General features: G+C 32.5%; 1 protein-coding gene across 2 annotated transcripts; it reads right to left on the bottom strand.

Moving 5' to 3' along the window:
- Positions 1–2797: 2797 nt before the first annotated feature.
- Positions 2798–5555, bottom strand: LOC18032047 (PHD finger protein MALE MEIOCYTE DEATH 1). Of its 2 annotated transcripts, XM_006421018.2 has the most exons (3): positions 5000–5555; positions 4646–4889; positions 2798–4559 (listed from the first exon to the last, which is right to left on the bottom strand). In XM_006421018.2, exons 1-3 carry the CDS (start codon positions 5292–5294, stop codon positions 3023–3025), a joined length of 2076 nt encoding a protein of 691 aa, XP_006421081.2. In that variant the 5' UTR covers positions 5295–5555; the 3' UTR covers positions 2798–3022. The 2 variants fall into 2 exon arrangements, with proteins under 2 accessions (XP_006421081.2, XP_024038597.1); XM_024182829.1 differs by lacking the exon at positions 5000–5555 and having other exon boundaries at positions 2798–4572; positions 4646–4828.
- Between the last annotated feature and the right edge of the window lie 7380 nt (positions 5556–12935).

The following is a 12935-nucleotide window of genomic DNA, read 5'->3' as shown; positions in this document are numbered from 1 at the left end:
ACACAAGTTTTTTCCTTCATCTCCCTCCTATAATTTCTCTCAGTTAAGTTAAGCTCTAAGAAAGGAAACAAAATTGTTAACTTTTTCTTTACAGAGCTTTAAATAATTAAATGCATATACATAATAAATGCATTTCACTGAAAAGTAAAGGGCAAGAGCTCTAGCTCCAGCTCAACTGCTGAAATGGAGAGATAAAAAGACTTTAATGCAAGCGAATCACAAAATGATAATCATGATATGAAAAAGGAGATATTTGAGAGTTAAAAAATTGCAAAGATTGCACATGGACGTGGGGACCACAGGTCGGATTATCGAAGGCTGTCATCTCGCGGGTATTATTTGTATTTTGATTCCGATTCCATGATGACCATGAGAACAACTTGGAATTGCTTTTGTGGACACCATGTATCGCATTGCATGTGTACAGTGTTCTGTGTTCTTACTTCTAACTAATTACCCAAAATAAAAAGAAAAAGAAAAATTAGTGTACGTAATACTTTTTCTTTGCTTTTCAAGCAACAGAACAAGTTAAGGTATTTTCAAGTTAAATGACAGCAGAGAGAGACCCAACCAAAAGTTCTAGTAAAAGACATGCACATGAGGCACATGAGGCACATGAGGCTCAACAAACTTAACTAAAACGCAGTTAGATGGTATTAAATAATATTATAGGTTTATAGTCTTAAGAGTTGGATGTAAGGGTGGCAAAGCAATCTAGGTTCGATGGGAACTGTAAAGGTTCGGAAGATCTGAATATAGAAAAATTTAGATCTACACATTAAAAAATTTGGATGCGAATGCTAAAACTTATAGTCTATAAATTCGAATGTAAATGCATCTAGAAAATTAAATAGCTAAATATACATTATTTTTTAATTAAATTATTTATTAAATTAAAATTAAATAAAAATGTATAAGTTAAATAAAAACATAATAGGATTAATTAAAAAAATATATAAGTTAAATTAAATTAAAAAATATATAGGGATCTATATTATTTTATTCGGGTTTGTAGTGTTTATGTAATTTTATTTGTGGAATTGTGGTGGTATTAAACTTGAATTTTATACTATTCTTGATATATGATTTTTGTTATGGTATTTTTATTTATGAGTTTATGGTGTTATATGTTATTTTAAGAATTGAATTGTTAATGGTTAAATTATGATTTGATTTTATCTAATATTATTAGGTAAATTATTAAATTTTAAATTATATGCTAAATTGTTGAATTGATGCAGATCCGGATATACAGGATCTCTGCCTGCAATCTTTGCAGATATTATCCGCATCCAGATCCGCATATTTTTTTGCATTTACAAGTCTGGATGGGATTCAGATATGAAAATATCAATGTGAATCCAAATCCGAATGCCCCTACCTCTAGATCCAAATCCATTCACCATCACTAGTTAGATTTTAAATGTTTGAAGTCTAAAATTTCATTAATTTCAGATTTTTTTTTTATTTTACTTTTTTTAACTTATGTTTAATTTTCACACATTTACATCCGAATAGAAAAATTAAATTTATGTGAATTTTATTTGAAAGAAGAAAAGTCTGAATAAGAGGTAAATATTATATTCAAAATATATATCTATACAATGTACTTATTTCTTAAATTATAAAACATAATCTCTTTTTTTGATTTGATTTATAAGGATATAAATGTTAAATAGCCATGTTTAAAATATTTTTATTTATAAAAACTAGTAAAAAGTCACTTATATTTAAATATTTAAAAAAAAAACAAACATGTTATTCAAATATTCGTATTCAGATTTATTCAAATTTCAAATAAAAAAACAAACGCTACCTTATTGTCACTTCAAGTCCTTCCTTCCCTATTGTTTTTTAAAAATAGCTCACAACCAACGGCAATCATGACTCATGAGTTAAAAGTTAAAAAAATAAAAGAATAGCATTACTTAAGTGCTTGATAATTATATTTTGTTTCATTCAAGTCCTTGACCAAATTTGACATGAACTGGAGTTAACACTTGACGTCAGAAAAGCATTTTAGTCTAATTAATCTATATTTTTGGATTATTTATAAAAATTATGTGAATTATGTTGTAGCGTGATGGATGGGATTGGTGGTGACTCATATGATAGATATTGAGGTATCTGCTCTTTCAAAGGAGACGTCAAGCTAAGGTTAGGAGACCCATCACGTTTGGGCTTCGTATGTACAAGACCAAGACCTTGTTATTTAATGGGTTTGCATCGCAGAATTCTGCGATTACAATAAGGTAAAGCAAACAGGAAGAGAAAGATGTTTACATCAGGCTCAACCAAAAACCAATGGGGAAGTATTTGTTATTTTGGGGACAAAATTAAACTAATTCGATCACAATGCGAAGAAGAATAGTAACACCTGTGGCAGCCAGCTCAGTGCTGCTAGAAATGTTACCAGTTACCGGTAAATACAAACCACAAGCCAAAAGACTGTACTCCAGAAAGTAACATTGTTTCTTTTAAAAGTTCAGAAGCTTTACCTAGGTACATGAAAAGATTGAGCAATAATTGTCACCAAAACATGTCTGCATCAACAAACTTTAATGACAAAACAAATCAAGACCGCTTGCAGACAAGGAACTCTTGTTTTCGAAAAATAAACAAATAAAGGGGAATAAAGGACTTAATGAAATGTGACAACACTCAGGCAAAGCAAACTGCTAGAATTGTGTGATCAATTGAATCAGGAATAATAAGCAAGATTCACAAATGCAACAAGAAGTAAAATGTTGAATTCTTTATTTGATCAAAAGATGATATGTTTCATTTGAGCATAATTCTGACCTAATATGAACGTTAACCATAATTCTTTCATATAGCAGTTTCACATCTACTTAAGCCTAGAGTTCTACATCTGCTGCTCTAGAATGGTATCTAACTCTTCTAGATTTTAGATTTTCAGAAACATCTACAGAATGCAATGTAACAGAACATTTTACCTACCCCACAAAATCTTTATGAAAGGCATTAATGGAAGGCCAGAAGCATATGATCTTGACACTCATCAAAGCGACATCCCAATATCATCATTGAATACAACTCTCTCTGTGCCGTATTCAGTTTCTGGGACCAACAGCAAATCATTGGAACCCAAAAACCTGAAAGAAGATTCGGTTCTTGATGGTGCAAAGGAAGAGCAGCACCTTGGGCAAACAAACAGTGGTGGCACAGTTCCAGAATCTTCAATGCCAAGGCAACGCGTGTGCTGCCACACCTCACAAATGTCACATGCCACCATCCTCTCACCATCATCATCCTGAGCTCCACATTCGCATTTTACAATCCATTTGTCATTCCCACCTTCGTACCTCAATTTAGAGTCTGAATCAATCCCATATCCTTGTATCCAAACTTGTGAACCTGATTCTACCGCTCCAAACAACAATTCTCCATCATCCAGTTTTTGCATGTTTCCAACATCTGTTACCACAAGATTTTCCATAATACAGTAAGTATCCCTCAATGCACTCTCTGCAGCTTCCTTGAGCTCCAAAACTGTGGAATGCAATGGAATCATGACCAACTCCCCAGGTGGTAATTTTCCTGTCAAATCAGTTTCTGAATCAACAAAACTAGGCATCACCTGGCATTTAAATCTCAGAAATTGGTCATCTTCATCCCTAAATGGCCATTCCTTCACAAAGTGCTTGCTGTCAAGAACTGCCTGTGTTGCCAGTGCCACTAATTCTGATTCTGGGTAATTCAATAGTACATTCATATACAAATAGACCACTTCACTGTAAACATCAGATCCTGTCTCTAGAGCTAAGGGTGGGAGGGGCTCGTCAGAGATCTCTGGTCCTGGCTCTGAGATTCCAGCACCATCACAGAGATCATGAATTGTGTATTCCAATAGCCGAGTGGCTGGATTCACTGCACGATGCACAATATGACTCCCAACAATTACATTGTTCATTGACTTCAACACATAATCCAGTAACCCTGTGTCCCCAATGTGCATCCTGGCTGCATCTCTTAATTTTTGCCGGCTCATCCCTCCACCACGACCCAAGTTCTCTGCCTTTTGTTCTTGTAATGCATTAACAATCACTTCTGCTGCAGATTCTAGTCTTCTCGCAGACCATCTGCTATCCATTTTAGCAACAACAGCACTGAATCTTTTATAGTTGACAGATTTATCCTTCACCACAGACTTAATCCTCAGGGTCATTCTTTTTGAAGGCTTTGTAGTGGTCATGATTGTTTTCTTTTGTGCAGAAGCACAAGATTTGACAGTTAACATAAACCTGAGAAGATCTTTTAGTGTGAGCAACAGAGTTTCACTCATATCTCGATAGTGATGAAATATTTGCTTCATTTCTCTGCACAGATCCGTGCCACAGAAATCTTGAATTATATTGTCAAGTTCCAAAGAGCTGAGAATTTCAATCGCTCTGTTATAATTTTGCTCTCTCACCCCAAAGCTTCCATGAAAGAATTTGTATCCCCATCTACCAAACCATGAATGCCCGTATGCAACCCCATGAAGCAACCGAAGGTCCATTGACTTCTTCTTTGATACATCCTCAACAGTGACTTTGCTGCAATCAATCACTAGGGGAGATTTATATATATTCAATTAAGATTATAAGAAATAATCAATCAACAAGCGAAATTTTTTATTTACCAGGTACGAAGATTTGTACAAATACGGTCCCAAAGATCCATGATTTCTCTACCACAGAGGTAGCCAGAACCCCCTTCAATCCCATTAATAGAGAGAAGATGACCAAAGCCATTACAGTGAATTAACCCATGCAAGATATGGGTCTGAAGATCAAAAACACCATCCTCAAGGGGCTTATTCCAGTCACAGTCAATTGGTATTATCCAATGATACTTGCGTTTTGACATATAATGATTAGCCCAACCTAAAAGGGGGAACAAACAGGGAAAATAAAAAAAACAATTCCACAAAATTAACAAAACCCCAATAGGGAAAAATCAAGAATTGGGCAGGGCAAAAATTAGAGAAACCAACCGGAGCATCGGCATTGATCACAGTAGGGCTGAGGAGAGTGCTTGACGTGCTCTTCGATGGTGTAAAGAGGAAAAACAATACTGCTGCTCTCGTGAACTAGAAGAGTGCACCAAATGGACATGCCTTCAACTTTGTAATCTTCAAGCTCGCCACATGCTGATAAAAACTGTCTCACGTTATCGCGAAATGCACCGGTGGGGCTTATCGGGCAACCCGATTCCATAAACGTATGGAACCCGAACAGTTTCGGCCTTCTTTTTCTCTTCTTGCAAGATTCAAGAGTTGAGATTGACATTTTTTCATTTATTTTTTAACTAATTAACCAAAAGAAAAGCAAAACTTGCTTTTTGTTTCCTCTTCTGTTTTTAACAGATTTTGTTGTTTACTGGTTCTGCCCGCTCAAATTCGAACTAAAAGCTGACGTGGACATATTACGGTTTTAACTGGAGATCTGACGGATTACGTGCGAGTTAAATGTTGACCTCTGTCGTCGATTTTCCCCCAACGGCAAAAGCAGTTAAAGAAGCGGAGACTCGATTACGCGACTGTAATCTAACTTGAGTTAATGTACGGATGGCAAAGAAAGCCCGCCCTAAGTGTAGATACTTCGGGCCGGCTTTGGCTCGATCCGAACATTTTTTATAAATATCTAGGTTGGGTTTGGATTTCTAAGAGTTTAAAAATATATATTATTTTAATTAAAATACACCTTTTGCAAATGTTTAATTTACCCATAACGTAAATTTATAGTTTTAAATCCTATAAACCTAATTTTTAAAGCCTAATGCAATAAAAAATTGAAATTATATAAATTATAAATTTATAATACAAAGTGAAAATAATTTTTAAAAAAATGTAGTAGAATTTGGGTTTTATCACCCGCCCTAACAAAAGACCTCCTAGGGCCAAGCTTGAACTTTGTCAAGCCCGACATTTTTTCATTTCTAATTATACGAATCCCACAATGAAACTTTGAAACTCACACTTAATTTGTAGTTTCAACTTTCTAAGAAAGTTCTAAACATATTTATGACAAACAAAACCTTGACCCAATACTAAAAAAAAACATGAACTAGAGATATGGAGAATGATATTGACGCCACACTCAAGATGTACATGAGAAGGTGAGTGATAAGTCTAGTTTTTGAACGCCACAAAAATACAAATTCTTGATAAGTTCACTAGTTCTCAAAAGAACCAAAGAAATAATAATTCTTTCAAATTCAAATAACATTAATCTCTAATTTTTTCTTACATAGCAAGGTTGCTGAGCTTAAATAGACCAATAGAAACCCAAGACCCTAAAAAATACAAATGAAAACATTGGAACAATCCTTCAAGTAGGTTTGTCAAAAGATGCTTCAAAATTCTTCACCAACCCACCATAATTGATGCCATCTTTGACAAACTTAATGTTAGCCTACTATAATTAATGCTATCATTAACAAACTTAATGTTAGCCCACCATCATTGATGGTAGACTTACCTTACACATTGACAAACTTGAAACAAAACAAACAAATGAAGTTGAAAAACAAAGGAGTCGTTGAAAATCCCAAGTCTGAACAAGCTGTAATGAATTGGTCATAACTCCTTCTAGAGAACTCCAAATCTAGCTCTATAAAATGTATTGGAAAGCTAACCTAATTATCTTTCCAATGGTATATAGCTTGCACATTACTTCTAGCTACAATCAATACCAGTTTTATTCTGAATTTAACCTTTCTGCATTTGATCCAAATTGTGTATTTGACTGCCCAATAGCTTAAATAATGCCCACAATGCCTTGTCTTCTCTTCAAGCCCAATTCATGATGTCTTGCATCTTGAATTGCATTTTCAATCCCTATTTTCTCAATTAGTCCATTTAGAGCTGCTTGCATCATTTTGGTTTTATCTCTTGTAATTGAACCTCTATGAATATGCAAAGGATCACTTGAAGCTTTAATGATATTCACTTGATGGTTCTCACCACCTAAGTTGAAGATATTAATCAGCAGTCAATAGTCGACTCACCTAATGGGCCCATTTATTGTCCCAGTTGAGCTTAGGCCTTTCCGAAGCACAAGTTTATTAATTTCTAGCCTTCGCCTCTAGATATAGAGATGAGTATATAGATAAAATTATAGATATGTAATTATAGAAACACAATACATAGATATAGTTAGGGCCCCTCTTAGCACACATAAGCTTTTAGGCTGTATGCTTGGGTGCTTTTGTCCTTTGAAGGCTATTACACATTCAATATGATGAGATATGATGATATATGAGATAATATGTCATTGGTCTACCCATTGTAGCTCAGAGCATGACAATACACTTTTAGTACATCATTGCAACACTCATATGAGATCTGGATAGGACAAGGTTCGTATATGACAAGGACTTTCTGTCAGGTACTTGTTTAATGATAGTTTTATAATCATAAATATATGTTGATTTTGGTATTGCATGTGAGATTTTAATACCTACATTTTCACTAATATTATGTACAATATCATGTTTTCCTTTTAATGCTAGTTAAAATTTAAACATTTTTGCTTACATTTTTATACACAATTTTGATGAAAATTTTATATTGCAATAACATATTTTTTTTAAGTAAATTTTATTTTAAAAACTACAATCCACTTATTGAGTTTCCCACAGGAGATTGTAGGTACATTACTTGTCCCTGCAACTTTAGTTATTTTGAGTTTTTCCCATGTGATGGTACTAAGAGTTATAGAATATATTATTAGAGCATCTTGATCATATAATTATGATAGGATTGTTATGGATATTTAATATATTAGCTATAGTATATTTTTTGACATTATTGGAAAAATTGGGTGGCATTTGAATGAGATTAATTAGTTATATTATCTACAGTGATGTATGATGTTATGTGGTTGGGAAGGTTGATCAATGAAGCTGGTTAAATATGGATTATTTGGAAGTGCTTATTTTATAGATTTGCAAGTTAGAAATTTCAAAAATATAGGGCAGACTGTGCTAAATTTTTTATAAGATTCTTATTGATGATTTTGTTTAGTCATATTAGATGGATCAAGTCAGACTCACCCTTAGAGCTTGGGATGGGTCGTATCAGTTGGTATTAGAGCATGATTTTAGATTTTATAGACTTTTTACTAAGCTTGTAGATAAGTTGTAGCTATTAGGCATGATATTGTAATTTATCTATTTTGTCAAGATGATATTGGGTATCATTGGGATTATATGAACTTTAAACACTAACACAAGGTATTCATTGATCTTATTAGGAGTATGAAAGCCAATATTAATAGTTATGCGTTGATACAATATTATGTTGAAAATTTTGGTGATTTATTGACGACCAAGTTTATAGAAATCCCTAGTTAGATATAAGGTTAAGGCAATCTTAGTTGAAGAAAGACTTATTGAAGATAAGAATAGTTTATACGTTATGTGATGAGAACGAGGTTGTTAAAGCTTCACAAGATCCATTAGGCATCCACGGAAGTCCAATGACAAGGGCTACCAAGAAAATGAGGAAGCATTAAACGAATTAATTGAACACATCTCAACTTTATGCCTTGTCTAAGATGCTAATCTACTTAAGTTTCAAGATAGTCAATATGTGAGGTACAACTTGCTCATTTAAATATAGTAGAAATAATTTTTAAGCTAATAAATCCCCTTAATAATAATAATAATGATGATGATGATGACGACGACGACAACGACAACGACAACGACATAAGTGATGACATAAGCAATAATGCAATAAGAGATGTTTATAAAAATATTTAGAAATTCTAGAATTTATAAATATGTTTATGGAATGATAAATCTCGACCATTAGCCAAAAGTTATAGTGGTAAAATCCTAGACATCCATTGACTTTAAGAAATTGTATAAATTCTCCTAACTCTTTCCTTTTCCATACCACCTTAGAAATTCTATCATCTTGTATTTTAGGTAATAACATCAAAGAATAGAGAAATCCTCAAGTAAGAGGGTCTAGAGAAGTCAAGGTTAAGAGGTAAATAACACTTCAATTGCAATGTAGGGACAAAGTTCTTTTTTATACTTAAATTCATCTTTAATTATTTCTTTATCTTACAATGGCTACTATGATGTGATTTCTTATTATTTAATTCTTATATGGTTGGATATGCCGCCTATGTTATGATATTTTCTTATTTAATCCTTATATGGTCGGTTGTGCCATCTGTATTGTAATATTTTCGTATTTAATCTTTATGTGGATGACTATGCTACCTATACTATGATATTTTTATTTAATTATGATATGGTCGGCTCTGCCGCCTATATTATAATCACGTTTTGTTTAATCTTTATATGATCAGCACTGCCACCTATATTAAATATTGTTGTATTTATAAAACTTTGTATGGTTGGCTTTATTGTATATCTAGGAACTTTTCACGTTATGATATAGGTTGCATTGGAACACATGCATTTTCATGCTAATATGTTAAGATTACTTTAAAAAGAAGACATTTTAAAAATGAGTTTTGAAAAATGGGTTGTTGTACTACAAGGATGGCAAAGTTTCTAAAGAGGGCAAGCTCTCAAAGCTAAGTAAAGAATAACCTTTTGGGGACGGCGATACGTAATGCCTAAAAGATCAACTATTAATTTAGGCCCAAGGGCATGTTGTGGACCCTAATGAAATTGTTTTATATTTCTAAGTTTCTTTTAAAGATTTAATGCTCATAAGGCCATCCATGTGCATAATAATCAATACATGCATCAAAGTGTTATCTTACTGAGCATTCACTCATGTAGCCCTTACATTGTAAGTAATGATGAGTAGGTCAAGCTGGCACCAAGTCCCAATTGAGTCAAAGTACATATGGGCATATCAAACCATGGGATTGTGATGGGCTTAGCTATGTTTTTATAAAAATAAAAAATAAACATCTTAAGATCATTTACGTAATAACAATGTTTTGAAACATATACTAAGGAATCCCTACCTGTCTCTTATATTTTGTAATGAAGTTTCTACTTGTCATGTAAAACTTTTAAAAATCTGTATTTATACCAAAAATTAATGAAATTTTAAATATTTTGAAATAAATCACCTTATTTTAGTTGTCAATATCGAAGCTTCCCAATTTATTTTGGAGTGACTTACATGAAAGAACAAAGCAGTCCTTATCAAATTAGGAAGAGACACCGAGCAAAATCTTGTTCCCTGATCTATTTTGGAAACAAGATCTTTTTTTTTCCTTTGCACTTTAGGATCAATAAGATCTTTTATTTCTTTTTACTTTAGGGAAGATCGTTTATTTACTTTAGGATCTTATATTTTGTAACACTCCACTAAAATATTTATTTAAAAAATGTTTAAAACACGGTTACTTTTAATATAAATACGAATTCTAAAAGTTTAACACAACAAATAAAACATTCTTGCATAAAGTAAAAGTCATACAGAGATTCCATAGTTTATTTTATAACTTAATTATTACATAAAGCTAAGATATTTATTTTTTATTGAAATAAAGCTGAGACCATCATAAAATCTCAAGGTCTATTATGCCCATATGCACTTCATCTTGGTTAGGACTTGGTGCCAGCTTTACCTACTCATCGTTGCCTGCAATGTAAGGACTTTATGAGCTAATGCCCAGTAATGTAGCACTTGGATTTATGTATAACTTATTATGCATTTGGATGATCATATTAAGATTTTAAAAGAAAACTTAGAAAAATACAAAACAACTTCATTAGGGCCCTAGGTATGTTGCACTACAAGGCTGGCACTTTTACTCTTTAAACAATATGCCCTTGGGCCTCATTAGTTGATCTTTTGGGCATTAAGTGTTGCTGTCCCTAAAAGATTTCTTTTTACTTAGTTTTGAGGGCTTGCCCTCCTTAGAAACTTTGCTACCTGGTAGTATCACCATATAGTTTTCATAAATTCATTTTTTGAAGCATCTTCTTCATAATGTAATCCATGATATGCATGCATCCAATGCAACTTATGCCATAACATTTGAAGTTCCTAGATGCATAACAAAATCAACACACAACACTATTTAAGAACAAGATTCTTTAATACAGGTGGCATAGCCGACCATAGCATAATTAAGTATAAGTATCACAGATTAGGCGGCAGAGCCAACCATAACATAATCAAGTATCATAGATTAGGCGGCAGAGCCGACCATAACATAATTAAGTATCATAGCTTAGGCGGCAGAGCCGACCATATAAGAACTTAGATTATAACTAATCACATCATAATAGCCATCACAACATAAAAGAATGGTTAAAACTGAAGTTAAGTTTGAAAAGAATTTTGTCCCTACATTGCAGTTGAAGTGTTACTTACCTCTTGACCTTGACTTCTGTAGACCTTTCTAAATTGAGGATTTCTTAATTTCGGATTTTTATGACTTGGTATAGAAGAGACTGAAATTTATAGGTTGCATTGAAAATGAAAGGGGGTAGGGGGTATTTATCGGATTTTTGAAGATGACTAGGATTTTGCCACCATAACTCTTGATCAATGGTTGAGATTATCCTTCATAAATACCTTACTAAATTCTAGAATTCTTATCTTTCTCTACAAACTTCTCTTACATCATCACTTATGTCATTGCTTATGTCATCATTCCTTAGAATTAAATATTATAATACTTAAGGGGCTTGTTAGCTTAAAATAAATTCTATTATATTTAAGTGAGAAAATTTCCTTAGAATTAAATATTATAATACTTAAGGGGCTTGTTAGCTTAAAGTAAATTCTACTATATTTAAGTGAGAAAATTGTACCTCACATATTTCCTTATTACTTTAAGTTATATTTAGCAATAAAGAAAATCTTATTTCATTAGAAAAATTCAACTACATAAACCCATGCAACCCTATTGGGAATTGCAGATCAAAGTTTATACTAATAGTGAGAGCTTTTCTCTTTGGTTCTTCAATTGTAGAATTTCTATTTTGTGAGTAAGTTACCTAGCAGATACTTGATATCCTCATGAGACGAGTTATTTAGGTCATTATTAAGGTAAACAATATCATCTTCGAAATTTTTGACATGAAAGTCAACTAAGAGGAAAAAAAAAAAGAAACATTTAATCATACCCACTTTTCCTTGAATGCAAAATTGAGAGGACTTTTAGTGTTTGGAAAAATAGATGGAAAATTTTGTGCCAAATGTCTAATTTCCCTTTTAGTAAGAAAGTGAAAATTGTGATTGTTTCAATGGTTCTTCATAATTTTATAAGAAAATATGCAGAAAATGATCAAGAGTTTTGACCTTTTGATAATGATGATGAATTGCTTGCAACAAGCGAAAGTGAGAATTAAAGGGAAGAGAACAATGAAGAACAAGGTACAAGTTCATTCATTGTACGTGAAATGGACCAAGAACTGATCAAATTGCAACAATTATCATTCACCGTTGACATTTCAGTTATATTATTGGTTAACATTTTAATTTGGATAGTATTATTTGTTTGGAAGATTATATAATTTATGTGTTCTTAATTTCGAACATTGAAGAAGTGGTTGAACTAGTTTTTTTTCTATTATTTGATAGCTTGGATACATTTTTTATAAGTTATATAATTATGAAATAAATCTTTTACATATCCTTTATGGTAATTTAATTACACAAAAGAACTTTAGTTTTCCAGAACCAAACAGTCTAATGGTTCCAAAGGTACCAAACATCCAACAACTTTTTGTCAAAAGTTCTACTGGTATAAGCTTTACTCTTATGAACTCTATTTAATAAGCTATATCAAACAGAGCCTTAAAGTATGTTTAAAATGCTTATGCTTAGATACAAGGTTAAAATGCTAAGGACTCAATTAAAAACAAGATTAGTTGTCATGCATCGTTTAAGAACAAGTGTAAGGTTATCTAAACATTTGTTAAAAGAATCACTATAGAAACTAAAATCATTCATAAGTACCTCTATAATGTTT

The sequence above is a fragment of the Citrus clementina genome, unplaced genomic scaffold (genome assembly GCF_000493195.1).
Source record: "Citrus clementina cultivar Clemenules unplaced genomic scaffold, Citrus_clementina_v1.0 scaffold_9, whole genome shotgun sequence".
Classification (NCBI taxonomy): Eukaryota; Viridiplantae; Streptophyta; class Magnoliopsida; order Sapindales; family Rutaceae; genus Citrus; species Citrus x clementina.
The sequence above is the reverse complement of the archived record's forward strand: the minus strand, read 5'-3'. Positions and strand labels throughout refer to the sequence as shown.